General features: G+C 54.1%; 2 protein-coding genes across 7 annotated transcripts in view; both read left to right on the top strand.

The window, feature by feature from the left end:
• The window catches only part of BTNL2 (butyrophilin like 2), a 1,264,829-nt gene that overhangs the window by 967,193 nt on the left and 278,299 nt on the right, over positions 1 to 19,337 (top strand). The gene's annotated exons all lie outside the window — the stretch shown is intronic.
• The window catches only part of LOC144929336 (C-type lectin domain family 2 member D-like), a 124,425-nt gene that overhangs the window by 58,074 nt on the left and 47,014 nt on the right, over positions 1 to 19,337 (top strand). Inside the window, exons 2-3 of the mRNA XM_078848645.1 lie at positions 15,699 to 15,886; positions 16,639 to 16,742. Coding sequence (XP_078704771.1) covers positions 15,699 to 15,886; positions 16,639 to 16,742 — 292 coding nt within the window. The remainder of the gene's footprint in view (positions 1 to 15,698; positions 15,887 to 16,638; positions 16,743 to 19,337) is intronic.

The raw sequence follows: 19,337 nt of genomic DNA, 5'->3' as shown, positions 1-19,337 counted from the left end.
CCCTCTCTTCCACCCCTACCTCCATCCCCACCCAGGTAGGGCAGGGAGGGGGCTCTAGAAGGGTGGCGGGGGGTGGGAGGGATTCTGGCAGCAGTGAAGTGGAATGGGGAGAGCTTGAGACCTTTCCCCAAGACACCCCAGTGACAAAACCTGAAACCACAGGATGGCAGCCCTGGTGAATGGGGCAGGTCAGCAGCCCCTGACGACTGAATCCTCCCAATCTCTCGAGAGCGGGTCAGGCCCTACCAGCAGCAAGACCAGCTTTCCACACCCATGTGCCTCAGTCAGTCACCATCACCAGTCAGTCCTTGGCCTCCCAGGCTGCCAGGGATGGGAGCAACTCTCGATGGTGGCTGGGGTGACATGGACACTAGGCCATGGGGAAATGGGTGCAGCTCTGTGGGGCAGGAAAGGTTCCCAGAGGGCACTTAGGGGACTCTCCTGTCCTTCCCAGGAGTGATAGCAGAGCACCACATCCTAAGAACAGAAGTCCATGAAGGCCAGAAGTCCCCACTAGGCTCCTTGCTACCAGGCCAGCAAATGGCGAGAGGATGGGAATGAGGCCCTGGGTCCCACCCCAAGCTTCTGAGTCAATTGCAGCTGCTTACCGTGTCCCCCATCAGTTGCTGGGCTTCCCCCAGGAGGGAGTAGACCAGCACCAGCCCAGCCTGGCTGACACGCAGCAGGGGGTCGTGGATGGCCAGCAATGCTGTCTGTACGAAGGATCTTCTCTGCCCGACGGAGAAGAATTTTTCAAAGACCTAAAACCAAGAGGACATGAGGCTCGAGTAGATTGCCCAGAGCCAGCCTCCAAGTCCTGGCGGTACAATGGCGTCTAGTGCCCGAAAGGGCGGGGAAGAGAGCTGCTGTGGCCAAGGCAGTTCATTCCCCAGGAGGCTTTCAGGGTCCCAGGGCTCATGGAAGCCCCTTTATTAAAAGGTCGCAGATGCTGAGGGACCAAAGCCTTCAGTGGCTCTTTCGGGAAGGCAATTTATGGCAGGGGCCAGGATGGGCTGGAAATGGATCTCTAATGTGTGTGAGCAGGCCCACTCTGCGGTGCAGGGCACAGAGACGACAGGGGACTCTGTCTTGCTTCCAGCAGAGAGATCTCCTGCACCTCAGCGGCTAGAGGAGTGTGCGTGTGTTGTTGAGGGGAGGAGGGGGTTGGAGCTGACAGACCAAAGGTCTCTTCCCCGCAGCTTAGTGATTTCTCTCCTCGCTGGGAATGGCCTCTGCAGCTCCTTGGTTTCTTCAAGGGGAATCCAACCTGCAGCCTGACAAGAACAAGGAGACTCCTGGCCCAGTCCCAGTGTGGGACCTTTGGCACCAGCGTGTCCCACTGGTTGCTGGATGAGGAACTGTGAGCTGGAAATAAGGAGCAGGCTCTTTTCCTGTCTTCAGGAGGCCTCCACTGCAGGGAACCCAGCCAGCTACACTCCCTGAGCTGTGTCATGCCCTGGCACAGTGCCCTTACCTCCCCCACTCTGGCTGTATTCTTGTAGCCTAAGAGCCTTCTGTCCTGGTGCCAGTCATAGCACCAGAGATCCTCCACGTCATGTATGGTCAGACCTGGAAGAGAGAGAGAGAGAGAGAGCGACTTTTCTCCTCATTCTGGTTGCAGTTTCTGTGTCCTTCCAATCCCATTGGTGGCTGCACAGTGGAATGGAGAAGAACAGAGGCAGAGAGAGACTTGTCCTCCGGCTGGGGTCAGTCTGAGAGAAATGGTCTAGGGTCCCATTATCAACATATGGTCACTCTCAGTCCCCTATTGGGTTCCGTGTCCCAGCTGGGTTCCTTACCCTTCTGTTGGAGCAGCAGTTGGTAGAGCCGGTAAGTCCCCTCCCTGGCCTGCCGGCTGATGTCCTTGTCTGGATCGCTGACAAATAGAGCCAGCTGGGCCACATGGCGACCCATCTGAGGGAACTCGGCTGAGATCTAATGGAAGAGAGAGCAGAGGGGACTCCATCAGCATTTTCCTCTCAGCTCCCTGTCTGCCCTGGGCCAGAGGGCTCCTTCCCCTTAGCCCCTCTACAGGAGATGCTGGGGGAGAGGAGCTTGAGATCGAACCTTCATTTGCTCTGCTGCCAAGGGAGCCCGGGATGCCAAGCAGGGGCTGGAGCATGGTCCCCTTAAAGGCCCAGGGTCAACACTGAACCAGGACAAGAAGAACTTGACTCAAGCTAGCTCAGTCCTGCTCTGACTCTGCCTCCCCATGAAGAACCCTCCTAAGCCACAGCCCCGGCAGCAGCAGCAGATCCTGCAGCCCGCTGGAGCCAGCCCGCCTCCGCCTGGAGCCAGCAAGCTGGGCTCGGAGCTCACTTACGTCAAACTCAGGGAGAGTGACTGTGTATCTCAGCAGGGCTGTGCTGCTCCTGATGGCCCTGGCTCGCTCCTGCGACACCCTGGACACGACCCAGAGGTTGACATGCTGTGGGGAAAGGAGGCAGGTCAGACTCAGTGGCCAGCTGCTCCTGCTTTACAAATGAGCCCCCCACGCCTCCAGCCCCAGGGGCCTGAGACATTCTGCGCAGGGGGAAATAGCTGAGTCCTTGATGGCAGAGCTTTAGAAGGGGATTCTTTCCCCCAGGATGCAGCTTGTACCCTTCAGGTCACAACTTCTCCGCATCTCTCTAGATTGGGACAATCTAGGGGCTGGTCCCATCCTCCCAGAATTCCTGATTCCTGAACAGTTCACCAGAAAGAAGACTGAACCCTCGGCCCTTCCCTGCTATGCAAATCCTTGGGGGGAAGTAGGGAGTGACTGAGAGCACAATCCCCCCAGGAATTTCAGAGCAGATCAGAGGGAAGGGCTGATTCCCTGGGGCCCTCCTGTTTCTCTAGGAAGGAGCATGTGCCTCTTCTCTGAGAAGTAGCTCCCTAATCTCATGGGCTCTGTGTGTTGGAGGGGAGGGGGAAGGGTGGATTTTCAGACTCTCTCTCCCCAAGACAGCCAGGAGCCCTGTGCTTAGTGCTCAGCAGAACCAGGCAGAGCTCTGGCTTGGAGTCCCAGCTCCTTCCTCTGTTCCTCAAGAAGGAAGGACCTGACACTACATTGCACTGACCCACCAACCAAGGACGGCCCACTGGGGACCCAGCTAGGAGGACAGAGTAGAAAATGGATCTTCCAGTTTCTCCTTACCAGTCCCCCAAAGAGTTACGGTGAAATGGGGCTCACCTCCAAGATGAAGTGGAGCCTGTCTGTGTCTGGGGACTCTGCCAGCAGGTTCCCCAGCATGGCATCCAGGACCTCTGCGATGACTTTCTGCAGAGTCTGCAAAGCATGGGTCAGAGTTAGGGAACCTGGGCCTACACCTGCCACAGGATGGGAAGAGGGGTCTCTGGGAAGCACTGGGGAGACTCCCAAACACATCTCCTGGCCTCTCTCCTTCACATCCCACTGCAGGCAATTTGCAAGAATTGATGACCCCTGGACCTTTAATCCATGAGCTTAGCAGGTCTCTGCAGAGGGCCTTGTAGGCAGAAGAGTAGGAAACAGCCAAGTTGCTATGGATGGAACCTGGGCTTCTGGGCCAAACACGGCTTAGGAAAGAAAGAAAGAAAGAAAGAAAGAAAGAAAGAAAGAAAGAAAGAAAGAAAAATCCCCCAGGGAGGGGTAATCTCTTCCCTGCTGGAGGGAAGGATCCAAGCCTGCAGCTTGTTCCATCTCCACTACCCCACCCCTAAATCTGGAGCTCCAGCGAATCAAGGGAGTAGGGACCAAGGACTACTCTGGAAGAGGAGGAAGATGGAGGAGGAGGTACCTGGATGCTGGTGGTGTCCTTCTCCGTGCCCAGGGTGAAGACGGAGTGAAGGGCAGCTCGCAAGAGGTGGGTCTCTAGGGCTGGCTCCAGGGCAGGTTTCATGGTGCTGGCAAGAGAGAGGAGCTGCTATTAGACTGTGCAGTACTGGGTGGGACTGTCGCCAACACAGACACCAAGCCACAGGGATAGAGGCACAGTCTGGCGAGAATGGAAACTGAGGCACTTCGCTAGGGAATGACAAGGCCAAGGTGTCCCAGACAGACAGTGGCAGGACAGGAATAGCTGCTGTTCCCTGGAGCCTGCTGCCCCTCCTGTATCGGAGCCCGGGAATGAGCCCCTCCCCAAGGCCCCTGTCATGTTATGGGAGTGAAAAGAAGAGCCCTGCCAGGAGAGAGTGACCCTCCCCACCCCACCATCTCTGCCAGAGGCGCCACTCTTGGGAGGTGACTTGGGAGGGACAGTGATGGTGACTCCCAGCCTTGGGCCTGAGCAGCACTGGGGTGAGGGGAGCCGGCAGGGTGGGGGGGTGGGGCTGTCTCAGTACCAGAGGTAGCCCACTGCAGCCAGGGAGTGGGCGAGGACGGCGCTGGGTGACGAGTCATCGGGAAGCTCCTCGATGAGCTCCTGTGAGACGTGAAAGAGACAAAGGAGCGTGTGAGATTCAGGCCCGACTGACGCCTCCCAGTGAGGAGATGACACAGCCAGTGCCCCACATGGCCAGCAGGATCCCCCACCACCTCCCGCTCCTCCAATTCCTTCCTGCCCATCCGACTTGTCCCCCTTCTCGGATTCCTGCCCAGCTCACTCCCAATCCCCTTCTCTCCTCCTCCCTGTCAAAACTGCCCCCATTCAGCCCCATCCCGACGACTGAGCTGGGACCATGAGATTCCTTGTCCCCCACTCTCAGCTGCCCCCCAGCCCCACAATTCTCCCCCTCCCTCCAGCTGCCGTATGGCGTGTCTCACTCACCACGATCCTCTTCACCACAGCCGCCTTGCAGCAGCGCGGCTCCAGCGTGTCCTCCCCTCTCTCCCGTGCAGCCAGACATGCGGGGTAGATGGCCTGAAGGAACAGGAGCTGCTGCCCCTCATCCTGTACCCACCGGGAGTGGGGTATAGCGAGAGACAACCTGTTAATGAGGGACCTTCCTGCCCCACCCACACCAGCTCCAGGGCTCAGGCCTCAATGGGGGATTGTGGGGACCCGCCTATTGTCCAAATCCCCCACCACTCCTACACAAGCAGGATCAGGAACTGGGACAGTGCCTGTGGGGGGAGATGACTTTGGCTGTTGTGGGACACCCCCATCTTGGGGGTCCCACATCATGGATGTAAAAGGGCCCCATTGGGGGTGGTGGATCAGGAGGCACAAGACCCTCAGCAGGGGGTGGGGATGCTGGGAAGGGACAGGACAATCTTGGTTCCAGCCCAGTGGGGAACATTTGTACCTTATCTCTGCACTGGAGCTGCTCTCGGATGACCTTGAGAGCAGCTTCATCTTTGGCCACGTCCACCCCTTCCTCCTGCTCCGAATCCAGGGGGGTCCCTGCACCAGGGAGGGAAGGACAGGGGCGTGGTGGGCAGAGCAGGATTCAAGACCCCCCTTCCCACCTAAGGCACCCAGGGCAGATGGGGCCCCAAACCTCCCTCTCAGGGATGCCTTCAGCCCCCAACAGCTGCAGAAGCCCAGAGAAGAACCCCCCCTCCACTGGCCAGGACTCCAGGGGAGGTGCCGATTCCCCCGGCCCTGGAGCAGCAAGGACCAAAGTGGCAGCAGCTCTTCACGCCCCCACCCCCAGGTCCCCATGCGGAAGGGGCAGCTGTGTGATGGCTGTTGCTGTCCGTGGGGTTCGCGGGGCTCAGGCCAGACACCTGGGCTGGGACCCCCCCCCCGTATCCCTGGGAGAGCATCTGGGCCCAGGGTGTTCACATCCCGTCCTCAGCCCTCCCTCAGCCCAGCCAGGCTCCTCACCTGGAACAAAGCAGTGGCCTCCATTGGCCTGGCTGCTGCCAGATGCCCAGGTGCTGCCGCTGTCCCAGGCTGAGCTGCCGGTGCTGGGACAGGGACCTTCCCCCTCCTGGCCTGCAGGGGCTGGAAGGTCCTCAGAGACCGGGCAGGGCGATGCCTCCTGATGGGAACGAGGTCTGGGCTCCTGGGGCCGCTGCTGCCCACACAACAAGCCCCAGAGCCACCCTGCCCGGCGCCCCTCCTGGGCTGGGTCCTGTCTGCGAAACCGCAGCCTGGGCCAGCTCCATTGGGGCCTGGTCGGGGCCTCCCCCAGCTCGGCGCCTGCGCCGGGAGCCGGGGTCCTTTTCCAGAAGGCCGGGCACTTCCGCCGTCTGGCCTGGACGGGAGCTGCTTCCCCACCAGCAGGGATGCAGGGGTTGCTCTGCCCCTTGGGAAGACGGCAGATGCTTCCCTCAGGCTCTGGGGCCACCTGCAGAGCCTTCCTCCGCAACATCCGCAGGAGCCTGGCCATCCTGGAACCGAGCGGGGAGCAGGGGTGAGACTGGGCTCAAGGCAGCCTTTCACTCCTGGGCCTTTTCCGTCCCTCCTCCTCCCTCCTCCAACCACAGCCGCCCCCTCTGCCCGCACAGGAGTGCAGGGAATGCCATCTACACACACGGGCAGGAGTTCATTGCATGATCCGCTCCCAACGTTCCCCCTCGTAATCCCTGCTGCTGCAATAGCCAGGAAGTCTCATCCTTTTCCAGCAATGCGGTCAGTCCCAAAGACCATCGGTTACTCTGGAGAAGCAGTCCCCTCCTGTCGTCCCAGGCCACTCTCCCACCCAGGCTAGAGAAGGAACAGAAGCCAGGAGTCCGGACTTCTCCTGGGAAATCATTCCTCACATCAAAGTCACAAAGGCCCTCGGCACAGGAAGCACAGAGCCCTCCTCATTCCCCATTGATTTCCAGGCTCAGCAGCTCACAGGGTCTGGCTCACCTCAGAGACTCTCAGCCTGGGGAAGGGTTGGGAGGGAAGGGCTGGGAGGGGAAGGGCTGGGAAGCCCCATTGCTGGAACCTTTCCAAACACACTGGAGACGGCTCTGGAGAAGCCCCTGCCTGGCCTAAGAGTGAGGGGCTCTTGGGGGCTGTTTGCAAATGAAATCCCCCTTTGGAGATAGTCTCTCCCCCAGACAGAGAGGGGAAGACACCGAGGAACCCGAATGCCACTCACGTGCTCTCAGTGATGGTACAATGGATGGCGGATGTTCAGGGTCAGCAGACGTCCCTCACCCTCCTCCTCACTCTCCAAGCCCAAGGCAGGCTGGAGAGGGTGGTGACCTCAGGAGTTACCCTGCCCAGCCAGCAGGCAGGGTGATGACACGAGGGCGATCGACTGGCTGTGAAAACAAGAGTCTGTCTGATTGCCAAGGGACGGAGAAACTCAGCCAGCAGCAGGGGGTGCAGAACACGGCCCTAGGGCGGAGGTGACAGCGCCTCCGGGATCCTGACATCCCAGCACTTTACTCACCTTCCTGGAGCCTCCCAAACCCACTGGGCTGTAGCCATGGGACCCCAACCCTACTGACGGCAAACGGGCCTCAGCTGCGACCACAGGGTCACACCGAGTGTCAGAGCCATGGATGGACCCCTTCACTGACCACTGCCGCACACTCCCTCCCACAGCTGGCAATTGCAACCAGGCCCTAATGTCTGGTCCCCCTGCCTTTGAGAGAGAGTGTCACTCCTGCTTCCATTGCTGCCTCCTGATCTGTGGGACTTTGGGCAAGTTGCTCCCCCTCTCTATGGCTCTCTGGGACTCACATTCCTGAATGGGCTTTATAGAAGACAATGGTTAAAGTTTGGCCCCAACTAGTTCTTGTTTCTCGAGACTATCCATTTTAGCAAAGTTTAGAGTTCTTGACATTCAGCACCTGGAAACATCCCTTTCTCCTTCGCAGATGGCCTTAACATCCCTTATCTCACCCAGGCTTCCTGCTGCCTGGAGTTAGAGAATTGACCCTGTTCCCATTGGACCTACCCAAGGTGTCACACAGCGAAGCGGTGACGGAGCCAGAAAGAGAAGACAACTGTCCTGATTCCTGTTCTAACTAACAGACAACAACCCCCCAGAGGCAGGGATAAGGCCCAGGAAATAAGGGGTGAACATTTTCATGGAAACCTTTTTCTGTCAGAAAATCCATTCAAAGGAAACCACTTTGTTTCTTGAAATCATAACAAGTAGGATGGAAATTCTTTGCAAAAATATCTATTTGCAAAACAAGAGCATCTCCTGTCCGTCACAGTGCATTCAACTGTCTCATCATACACAAAGGGGAGACACTATGCTCTAGAAAATTGGATGAGATGCTTCACTCTGAGCTAAGTAGTTGCTGCTTTTCACAATTCCAAAACAATAAAATACAAATCAAATTGAATATTAGGTTATAATCTGATATGGCTCAGTGTGATAGGACACCCCCCAGTCTGCACTGCTCCGAGTGACACTGTTCAGTGGATCCCCAGCATCCACCCATGGTGAGGTAAGTGGGAGAGGATTGTTATTCATTCTTGACAGAAGGAGAAACGAAGGCTGAGAAAGGAGCAGGGACTTGTCTTAGCTGATGCAGCCAGTCAGTAGCAGAATTGCTCTCAAATGAGCTACAGACCAACAATTGTTCATAGTAATTATTCAGCAATTATTTCAGAAGAACTGGAATGTTCGAGAGGATCATGAACTGCTCCGAGACAATGAATGGAGAGCAGCATCCACATTGGTCAAACGTATAACTGATTGTGACTTATTTGCTTGGTCATAAAAGAGAACAACAAAGACCAGAGTTTCCTCCCTGTCAATAGCCCCCTCCTCAGCCAATCAAGGTTGAGACTTTGAGGGGTGGGAGGCTAAGGGTTCTCATTAAATAGCCCAAAGAATGGCCCCGGTCACCACCGAGGGGATCACTCTCGGAGCACTAGTCCAGTCTCCCCTCTCTGTGAGGGCCTCCCACAACCCCCCCGGACCCCGCTCCACACACAGAGCTCCTGGTGGTGGGAGGAGAGCAGAGGAAAAGGACAAAGGAAGCAAGAAGAGAAAGGTAGGAGGGACAGAGGAAAAGGGAAAACAAAAAGGAGAAACCCCAATGTCCCCAGTAATTCTAAGGGACAAAATCCTAGGTCGGAAATAAAATACTGCCCCCACAATCTAATGTTTTCCTTTCCTAAAAATCAGCCAGCACCTGATGGATCAGACTGAACAGGTTCCAAACCTCTCCGAGGCTCTTACCTTCTATACAGGGACGTCTGTTTTCGAGCAAATCCACTAAAAGAAAAGGAGAAAACTCCAAAGAGGGTCCTCCTTGCGCTCACGTACGTGCAAGTGAATGCTCTCTCAGTCCTCCAGGAGAGACCTCGAGAAGGAGACGTGCTGAAGCAAAGCCACAGGGATCTCCGAGCTTGCCCCTGTCCTGCACCCCTGTCCTGCCTGGCTGATGTCAAGTTCTCTCTGTGAGGTCATCGCCTCCCCACCACCTTTGTCCAATAGGCTGAGGTCCTGCCAAAGGCTCTTGTGATGTCACTGCCACACCCACCACTCCCCTGCAGTGCTGATGTCCTGCCCCTGTCCAGCTACATTGGATGTTTCAGCCGCTTCCCCTGGATCACCCCACTCAATGTCACTTCCTTGTGGGGTGACACCGACTACATAGTAGAACACAGAAGTTCTTCCCCAGGCCGCAATTAGGTTTTCACAAGTTAGTTGACTTTATGGCCAGAAGGAACCATTCGAGCATTTAATCTGATCCCCTGCGTATCCTAAGGCCTCCTGTATGTCAGAAGAGCTGGGCTTTTCTTTTACTCAAACATTTTCCAGAAAGGCATCTAGTCTTTATTCGAAGAGATCAAGAGATGGAGAAGCCATCATTTCTCTTGGTACTTTGTGCCAATGACAAACCACCTGTTAGGATATAGATATTCAGGCCTGTCTGCAAAGGCCTATACTCTAAGAATTTAGGTGTATTCTTATCACTTGGCTAGTGATAGAGGTATAAAAGAAAGAATCAAAATCACTGTCTGCTGGTGTAAGGGCCTTCTCTTACTGTGACAGTCTGAGGCCCTGTTCTTAGGCTAAGGCCTTTGGCTAAGCAGCAGAGGCAGCCATAAACTGGGAAGCGAACGGTCACATCCTCACATTCCAAACTAGTCACATTGAAATAAGGTGCTATTGGGCTGTTAGGCAGTATCAGGACAGGATTGTATTCCTATCACCTCCAGAGAAAGGGAAGTGCCTAGAAAATGTGAAAGGAAACTTAGTTTGATAGCATCCTGTCTGGCAAGAACTCACTTATCAATAGCTGGGATGTGAAATCCTCACTTCTGTATTGTTTTGTCATTATAGTTCCCACTTTGCTGTTGTTTGTCTGTATAATCTCTGTCTGGTTCTGTGATTGTTCCTGTCTGCTGTATAATTAATTTTGCTAGGTGTAAACTAATTGAGGTGGTGGGATATAATTGGTTACATAATCATGTTACAATATGTTAGGATTGGTTAGTTAAATTTCAGGAAAATGATTGGTTAAGGTATAGCTAAGCAGAACTCAAGTTTTACTATATAATCTGTAGTCAATGGGGGGTGGGTGGGGGTGGGCATGTGGGTGTGTGAGATGGGAACAGGGAATGGGGGTAAGAAAATTGGAATCATGTTTTGCTAAAGGGGGAGATGGGAACAGGGAATGGGGGTAAGAAAATTGGAATCATGTTTTGCTAAAGGGGGAAATGGGAACAGGGAATGGGAGTAAGGAAGTTGGAATCATGCTTGGCTAAGGGCAGGAATCGGAACAGGGACATAGGTGTAAGGCTCTGTGGTGTCAGAGCTGGGAAGGAGGATACTAAGGAAGGAAACTGGAATCATGCTTGCTGGAAGTTCACCCCAATAAACATCGAATTGTTTGCACCTTTGGACTTCGGGTATTGTTGCTCTCTGTTCATGTGAGAAGGACCAGGGAAGTAAGTGGGTGAAGGAATAAGCCCCCTAACACCACCCTCTTACAAATCTGGGTCTTATTGTCATTATCCTTTTTCTGATTTCTGCTTCCATCCATGGGGTTTTGTCATGCCTTTCTCTGAGACATAAAAGAGCCCTTTTATACTCAACATTTTCTCTCCATGAAGTCAAGCAACTCACTTCTCATTCTTCTCTTGTATATACTAAGCAGATTGAGCTTTTTCAATGTCTCATAATAGGGCATCATCCCCATCACTCAGTTATGAATCTTTTCTGCACCCTCTCCAATTGTTTTAACATAATATTCAAAATGTGGACACAAGAACTGGATTCAACATTCCAACATCAGTCTCACCAATGCTCTTTCACTTCCCTTTCCATCCTCACTACTCTATCCAGCCAAGAATGGCTTTAACCTTTTTTAACACAGTTTCACATTGACAGCTCATGTTGAACAGCTTGTCCACTATGACCCCAAAATCCTTTTCAGGGTCACTGCTTTCCAGCGGATTGTCCCCAATTCTGTAGGGTGCCGCCTGACTCCTTTGTTACTGGAGGTATGGGGTTGCATTTGGCTTTATTAAAACCTAATTCTTTAGTAAGTATTTTAGAAGAACTAGCCCATTAGAGAGAGAATCGTGAATTACTCCAAGACAATGAATGGAGAAAAGCGGCAAGTGCAATCAAATACATGTTTGGTTACGCCCTATTTCCTTGGTCTTAAAAGAGGGTCACAAGGACCTGAGCCTCCTCCCTCACAATAGCCCCAAACTCCCCCAATCAGCATTGAGACTCTGAGAAGCAGAAAGCTGAGAGTTCTCACCAGATGTCCCGGGTCACCACCGGAGGGAGTCACTCTTAGAGCACTATTCCAGCCACATGTCTTTGGGAGGGCCTCCCGCAATGAGAGTTGGAGTGCAACCCCCCCTCCCTCCCTCCGTCCCCAACTCCACACGCACAGACAGGTCCTGGTGGTGAAAGGAAAGCAGGGGAAAAGGACAAAGATGCAAGAGAAGACGAGAAAGGAGGGAGAGACAGGAAAAGGGAAAACAAAAAGGAGAAACCCCAATGTCCCCAGTAATTCTAAGGGACAAAGTCTTAGGTCGGAAATAAAATGCTGCCCCCGCAATCTAGTGTTTTCCATTCCTAAAAATCAGCCGACACCTGATGGATCAGACTGAACAGGTTCCAAACCTCTCCGAGGCTCTTACCTTCTATACAGGGACGTCTGTTTTCGAGCAAAACCACTAAAAGAAAAGGAGAAAACTCCGAAGAGGGTCCTCCTTGCGCTCACGAATGTGAAAGTGAATGCTCTCTCAGTCCTCTAGGAGAGACCTCGAGAAGGAGACGTGCTGAAGCAAAGCCACAGGGATCTCCGAGGTGGCCCCTGTCCTGCACCCCTGTCCTGCCTGGCTGATGTCAAGATCTCTCTGTGAGGTCATCGCCTCCCTACCACCTTTGTCCAATAGGCTGAGGTCCTGCCAAAGGCCCTTGTGATGTCACTGCCACACCCACCCCTCCCCTGCAGTGCTGATGTCCTGCCCCTGTCCAGCCACATTGGATGTTTGAGCTGCTTCCCCTGGATCACCCCTCTCAATGAGCGTTCATTGTGGGCTCAAGCCGAACACAGTAAAACATCAGAGGCTTCTCCCCATGCTAGGCTCATTTTTCATCAATTAGCAGACTTTATGGACAGAAGAGACCATTAGAGCGTGTCATCTGACCCCCTGCATATCACATGCTTTCTGTAGAGCATAGGAGCTAATTTTTGACTACACACGTTCCAGAAAGGCATCTAGTCTTCATTAGAAGACATCAAGAGGTGGGGAATTCCCACCACTTCCCTTTCTAGTTTCTTCCTTTGGTGATTCGTCCTCACTGTTGAATATGTGTGCCCTCTTTCTAATACGAATTGGTCTCTTTTGAGTTTCCAGCCACTGGGTCTTGTTATGCTTTTCTCTGATAGATTAATGAGCCCTTTAATACCCAATATTTTCTCTCCATGAAGTCACTTCAACACTTCTATGATGTCACCACCCAATCTTTTTTATAATCTAAACAGGCTGAGCTCTTTCAATAGCTCACTAGCATCTGCCAGGAAGGGAGTCCCCACAGAGGGACACCATAATCTCCCAGGGAGGGAAAAGGCTCTCACTGCCATTTCTTAACCTCATGGGGTGTTCTCCTGTTCTGCCAACCCCACCCCTTTTTCAGTATCTCCAGGTGCCTGAGGGAGCAGGAACCAGAGGCCATCCTGCAGCTGGGACAGAGATGGAGGTTGATGACCTACCTGCCCGTAGTGACCATGGTGCAGGACAGCCCTCAGGACATGCGAATGCAGCTCCAGATCTGGGAGCAGCTTCCCTTTGCTGGCACGAGACCTTGCAGGTTGCGGTGGGTGAGACAGGCACTAACTTTTGGAAACCCTCAGTGGGATCAGAGGGTAATGGTTTGTAGAAAGTGGTGTTGGAGAGCTTTACAAAAACTAGACAAGAACGGTGCATGTTGCAGGGCAGCTCCAGCCCCGGTGCTGTCAGTGAGACGTGTCCTCCCAGCCCTGCCTGACGGGTCTTTCTGTTTCAGACCCTCCTTGGAACTGCAAGAAAAGTCCAACCTGTAGAGTTGTGGTTGCAGTGATAGTTGTATGGTCTGCGTTGATTGCTGCCATCATTGCTCTGGCAGGTGAGTTCCCAGCTTCCGCCCCGCTCCCTTCCCCTCCATCTATGATCTCCACCCATCCCATTCCCCCGTGACCTGCCACACTCACTCTCTCCTCCCGGCCTGTCCGGCTTCTGCCCCTGGGGCAGAGGATTCCTGGGGGATCTTCCTCCCAGACCCCTGCACCTGGGCACTCTCTGTGTCAGGACGATCTGACTGACATTAGCCCCCCCAGCCCATGTCTGAGCACTTTGGACCCAAGTCACCTTTGCCACGCGCCATGAAGCAGTCCCTGACCAGGGTGTCCAGTGGGACAGGATGCAGTGCAACCCTGAGCCCTTTGCCTTCCCTGTGTTACTCTGAGGTTACCAGCTTGGCCTTCCTGGATCTTCAGGTCACGCCTGTGGCCGGGCGGCAGGTGCTGCCGTGTTATTGAAATGAGCCATAGAATTAAGTCAAGACCCCTCCACCAGCGCAGTGTGGAAACCCCCCAATCGCTGAGCTTGGCCATGAAGTGTCCCTTAGCACCATTCACTCCCCCGGGCTGCACAGACAGCGTGTGCTCATGCAGAGGGCGTCTGTTTCCGGTGAACATGAACCCTGTTGTATCCCCCCGTTGTCAGGGGCAGGGCGTGCTGGGGAATGTCGGGGGTGGGATTTCTCTATTGTCCTGGGATCCGATCACTGGGCCCCAGGAGGGTTTAGCAGCTGGCAGAGGGGATTGAATCCAGGTCCGTCTGCATTAGGAATCCTCTGTGCTGATGTCATGACGTCCGTGTAGTTGAATTGGTGCAAACCGCTAAAGCAGACGCACTGCACTGGTGCACAAAGGAGCTTGCCTTGGTGCAGTTTGCTGCAGGAAGTTACCAGAGCGAGCCGCACTGCTCCAGCGCATCTCCAGGAGGTGTTTGCCCTGATGTCACTGCGTCACTGTGATTATACTGGTGCAGATTGCTCGGATACAGATGCGCCCTGAATCCCAGCTCCCTGCTGTAATGGCAGGCTGTTGCAATGGGCAGCATTGGTTCTCGCTGTGTAAGGTGGGAATCTGTGAGCTTAAGGTTGGTTACACACCTGCAGGTGCAGGGAGCTCTGCAGAACATGTGGCATCTGAGCTGGAGATGGATGGTGGAGACAGCCTGTGCCATCAACTGTTAGTCACTGACTTCTCTGCTCAGTTCAGTAGGGCAGGGGTGTGGGCTACCGTGCACTGGACAGTGAAATCTACAGGGTCAGACATGCCTTGTGAGTGAGGTGAACACATGCTCGCTTTCTGATCACCGCTGCCACGTTTCCTAACTCTTCCCAACTTAGAGTGTCTGTTCCTCGCTGAGCGCCAGCCACATGGGAAGGCTTGAAAACCAGCTACCGAGTTACTGTGGTGCAAACAAAAGTGACGTGCTCGAAAACATCTGGAGGGGTTTGAGTCCAACTCCTCTCAACTAGACAGGCCTTTCAAATCCTCTTTGGTGTCACTTATGGGTGACCCCACTGCTGCTCTTTCATGGCTCTGAAAGGGTTACACAGCCGTGAGGGCTTCCAGAAAGTGCCTTTCTTGCTGCTGTGTTTGGGGAGAGAAAAGTCTGCAGGTAGGAGGCGAATTAAGTTCCATCATTCCTGGCCCACAGTGCAACAGGTCACTTCCCGTGGCTGTGGTTTCTGGCGCCCCCTTGTGGCTTTCATGTCCCTGAGTGAAAGTTCCCACGTTCTTCTCAGTTGTTCACCTGCTGTTTGTTGCTAGGTTGAACGTCCAGCTGTTGATCTTGTGCCTGGGGTGAAATGCTCTGAGCTGTGTCAGTCCCTCGCAGGCTGGGAGTGTCCCTGGAATCCTTCTTGCCAGGCAAATTTACAGTGACAAACGTCTCCGTCCCCCTGCATCTGATTGCAGTGGACCAGCCCCAGCTGGGGGTCCCAATGGGCTTGGCAAGCCGGTCAATTGACTGCCTGTTTGGCAGCAGTCAAATGCTCCAGCGAGAGCCCTGGGGGTAGGAGGCAGCCTGCCTTTCGGATTGCGTCTTGGAGCCTCACTGGTGTTTTCCAGAACTTGGTTTCATTGTTTTGCCTTTTTTTTCTGAGCTAAAATAACTCAGTGAAGTACATTTTTTAAAAAATTAGGTAGATCCATATCTATCGAAAGCTAAACCTACTGGAGACAATGACGTCTTGCTCTTTTTTCTTCCTGGCGGGAGGTAACCAATTCTGATAAATTGGTATTTTAAAATATCTGACCACTCTTTGACAGATTTGACTGGTCAGTTGACCAATTTTTGTACCAGTCAAATGCCCAATTCTCGTTGCAATTCTTACCCTCCATGTGACTGTCTCATTCTCAGCGCTGACCTCTCAGCTTTCATCAGCTGATCTGTGCCCCCCTGCGAGCCCCTCGTGCCCGGACGGCTGGAAAGGATACCGAGGGAAATGCTACTATTTCTCAGAGACGGAAGGGAGCTGGACCGACAGCCGAAGCCGCTGCTCTGCCCCGGGTGCCTCCCTGGCTGGGATCGACAGTGATCAGGAAACGGTGAGAGACTCTCGAGTTGCCAGACACTAATCTGGGCACAGGGATGGCTGCTGCAGCAGGACCTGGGCTCTGCCCCATGGGGTGAAGAGCAGCTGTGAGCCCTCCCGTGCTGGGAGGCCGGAGTGAATGAACTTCCAGCCGCTGAACGCCAGCCCTGGCTGGGCCCAGGGCCCTACTGCCTGTGTGTGATCACAGGGATTGCCCATTCTCCGCTGCCCCCCTCCCCAAATAGGGAGACAGCTTCTGTCTAGGGCAGGGCTGGCTCAAGCATCTCCTGGCCTGCTGGCTGCTGGAGTGGGACTGAGAACCCAGCCAGTGCTCCTGTTGTGGGGATGGGAAAGGAGCAGCCAGCTGAGGAGGCGGGGGAGGAGGGGATCCTTTCACATTGACCCCTCCCACTTCAGCTTGCCTCCCTCCCTCCTCCTGCCTTGCTGGGGTGAGCGGTGGCTGCTCTGTGAGAAGAGCCGTCTCTGCAGAGAGCTCAGACCCAACAGCTGCCCCCAGCTCAGGGGGACTTGGGGTGTGGGTAACTGGGAGCACCGGGGTGGGGCTGCTGTGTGCGGTGGGAGGGTTAAGACTGCCCGGGGGATCTTGTGCTTTGCAAGAGGGAGGGGAAAATCCCCCCTGAAAATAAACTGAGCACCCTTCAATATGTGACTGGGATTCTCTGCAGCACAGAGCCCTGGAGGGGCGGTGGGGGGGGGAGCATGGGAGGTGGGGCTGATACCTGCTGTCCCTCAGCTTTCTTTAAGGCGTTCCTGCTGCGCCATAAGGGTGTCTATGACCACTGGATCGGCCTCTGGAGGGAGCAGGGTCAGCCCTGGAAATGGGCCAATGGCACCAAATTCAACCACCTGTGAGTCTCTCTCACCCCTCTGGACTAATTCCCTGGGCTTGGGGATTCTGGTGTCTGAGCGGTTTGAGCTCAGGTAGATCCACCATTCAGTGCTAGTGAAACCACCAGACACGACCCTGGTCCGTTCGCGTCCTGCGTGTATCGGAGACCGATGGGAGCCGGCGTGTCCCTGAACTCTCGGCTCCTCCCCGCAGCACGGTGCTGGGCCGGAGACAGAGCCCGCCATAGCCAGAGATGCCCTCGCTGCGCGCTGGGATTTCAGCTGGGACACTCGCTGTTCTCCCCCAGCCCTCTTCAGCAAGGTCCCTGGGGTGTCTGACCCGCCCTGGGGAAAGGAGGCAGCAGGGAGCTCAGGTTAACAGTGGCTGCTGGAGAGGGCAGCATGCCGAGCACTGCATGGCAGGTGCAGGTCCCGCTGGGGATTGCAGCCGGCAGGTTTGAGTGACTTGGCTGGTGAGGCCTCTGAATCCGCAACAAGGCACCGATGTTAAAGGAGCCTGCGGTTCACAGGTGCTGGACGCCTGGGGCTCCCACGGGAACGGGGTACAGTAGTGATGGCTGCCCAACACCCCGCGATGGGTTTCAGTGGGCTCCAAGTGTGATCACAAAACCAGCGCTGCTTGAACCCTGGGACTTCAGCAGTAGAAGCATGAGCCTCTGCCATAGGAGCGAAAGAATCCACTTCTTTAACTGAAACTCCCCCCCGATTGATAAAGCTCTTTTGCAGGCCAGCCATTAGAGGGGGATGGAGACCCCCCCCACTTCTCTGGTCTGGGTTACTTCAGTACTTTGAAAAATCAGGCTCTTTTGGCGCTGGGTCAGGGCTCCCCAATGGACAGTCCCCATTCTGCTGTATTGGACCCAACCTTTGGATCCCACCTGCTTCCAGCCTCACTGGGTCTGAAGAGCTACCAGACACTGTCCTGAGTTCGAGCCTCTGTGGCATTCTCCTGGGGTACAGACTCCCTGTCTGGTATGCTCCTTAGGATGTGGGACCCTGCAGATCAGCTGCTGTAGGATCCAAAACCAGTGCTGAACCCTCCCAAATCTCCCGAGAGGCATGTTGTCCCTAGAGCTCCACCCTCCACACCAGATGAACTCTGGGAGACTTACGTGAGGGTTACAAACAAGGAACACATGCTTTCACAAAGGAACTTCTTCAACACTCTCTTTTTCCCCCATGCCCAATGGAAAGCTCAAGAGTTATAGATCAACGGAGAAGGAAACCCCTGAATGCAATTTCTTCTTTCAGTGTCATCTTGGTTCTGCTCCATGTGTTTCAAGGAGGCGAGATCCTTCCTGTCCCCCGCTTTTCCTGCTCAGTCGTCTGGTTCTGGTGATGGTCTGCCCCTCTTGTTAGAGGGCCGGTCCCTTTTGACAATCAGTCTAACAAATTCTCTCTGTCCTGCTGGGGACTGTCCATTCTTCAGCACCCCTGTGGGCTGCTCAGCATAGAGGGTCAGGAACAGTCAGCGGTTCTGCAAAGCCCCCGCTGTCCTGAGCTCTGCTCCTGAGGGGCTGGGAGAGTAGCTGCTCCGCACTCAGGCCTGCACTGTGGAGAATGGCTCCCCTGGCTGGGACTGGTGTGAAATGCCCGGCCTCTGCCTGACTGCAGCTCCCTGGCTTCTGTGTGGCAGGTTTCACTTAAGAGGAGGAGGTGACTGTGCGTATCTGAACGACGAGAAAGGGGTCAGCAGCTCACGGTGCTACATGGGAAGACGGTGGATCTGTAGCAAACCTGAGGTGTATGTGATGGTGTCATAAATATAAAGGGAAGGGTACACACCTTTAAAATCCCTCCTGGCCAGAGGAAAAATCCTTTCACGTGTAAAGGGTTAAGAAGCTAGGATAACCTCGCTGGCACCTGACCAAAATGACCAATGAGGAGACAAGATACTTTCAAAAGCTGGAAAGAGGCAGAACATCAAAGGGGTCTGTGTCTGTCTGGGTGAGGCTTTTGCCAGGGACAGAACAGGAATGGAGTCTTAGAACTTAGTAAGTAATCTAGCTAGATATGCGTTAGCTTATGATTTCTTTAAATGGCTGATAAAATATGTTGAGCTGAATAGAATGAATATTCCTGTCCGTGTGTCTTTTTGTAACCTAAGGTTTTGCCTAGAGGGATTCTCTATGTTTTGAATCTAATTACCCTGTATGGTATTTACCGTCCTGATCTTACAGAGGTGATCCTTTTCTTTTTACTGTTTCTTCTATTAAAATGTTTCTTTTCAAGAACTGAATCCTTTTGTCATTGTTCTAAGATCCAAGGGCTTGGGTCTGTGGTCACCTATGCAAATTGGTGAGGATTTTTACCAAACGTTCCCCAGGAAGTGGGGTGCAAGGTTTTGGGGAGGATTTTGGGGGGAAAGACGTTTCCAAACAACACTTTCCCAGAAAGCCGGTTAAACGTTTGGTGGTGGCAGTGGAAGTCCAAGGGTCAAATAGTTTGTACCTTGGGGAAGTTTTAACCTAAGCTGGTAAAGTAAGCTTAGGAGGTTTTCATGCAGGTCCCCACATTTGTACCTTAGAGTTCAAAGTGGGGAAGAAACCTTGAAAGATGGGAAAAGAGACCGCACTCGAAAGGGGCTCAAAATG

This window comes from Lepidochelys kempii, chromosome 14 (assembly GCF_965140285.1).
Source record: "Lepidochelys kempii isolate rLepKem1 chromosome 14, rLepKem1.hap1, whole genome shotgun sequence".
Classification (NCBI taxonomy): domain Eukaryota; kingdom Metazoa; phylum Chordata; order Testudines; family Cheloniidae; genus Lepidochelys; species Lepidochelys kempii.
This window is presented reverse-complemented; position numbering and strand designations above follow the sequence as displayed.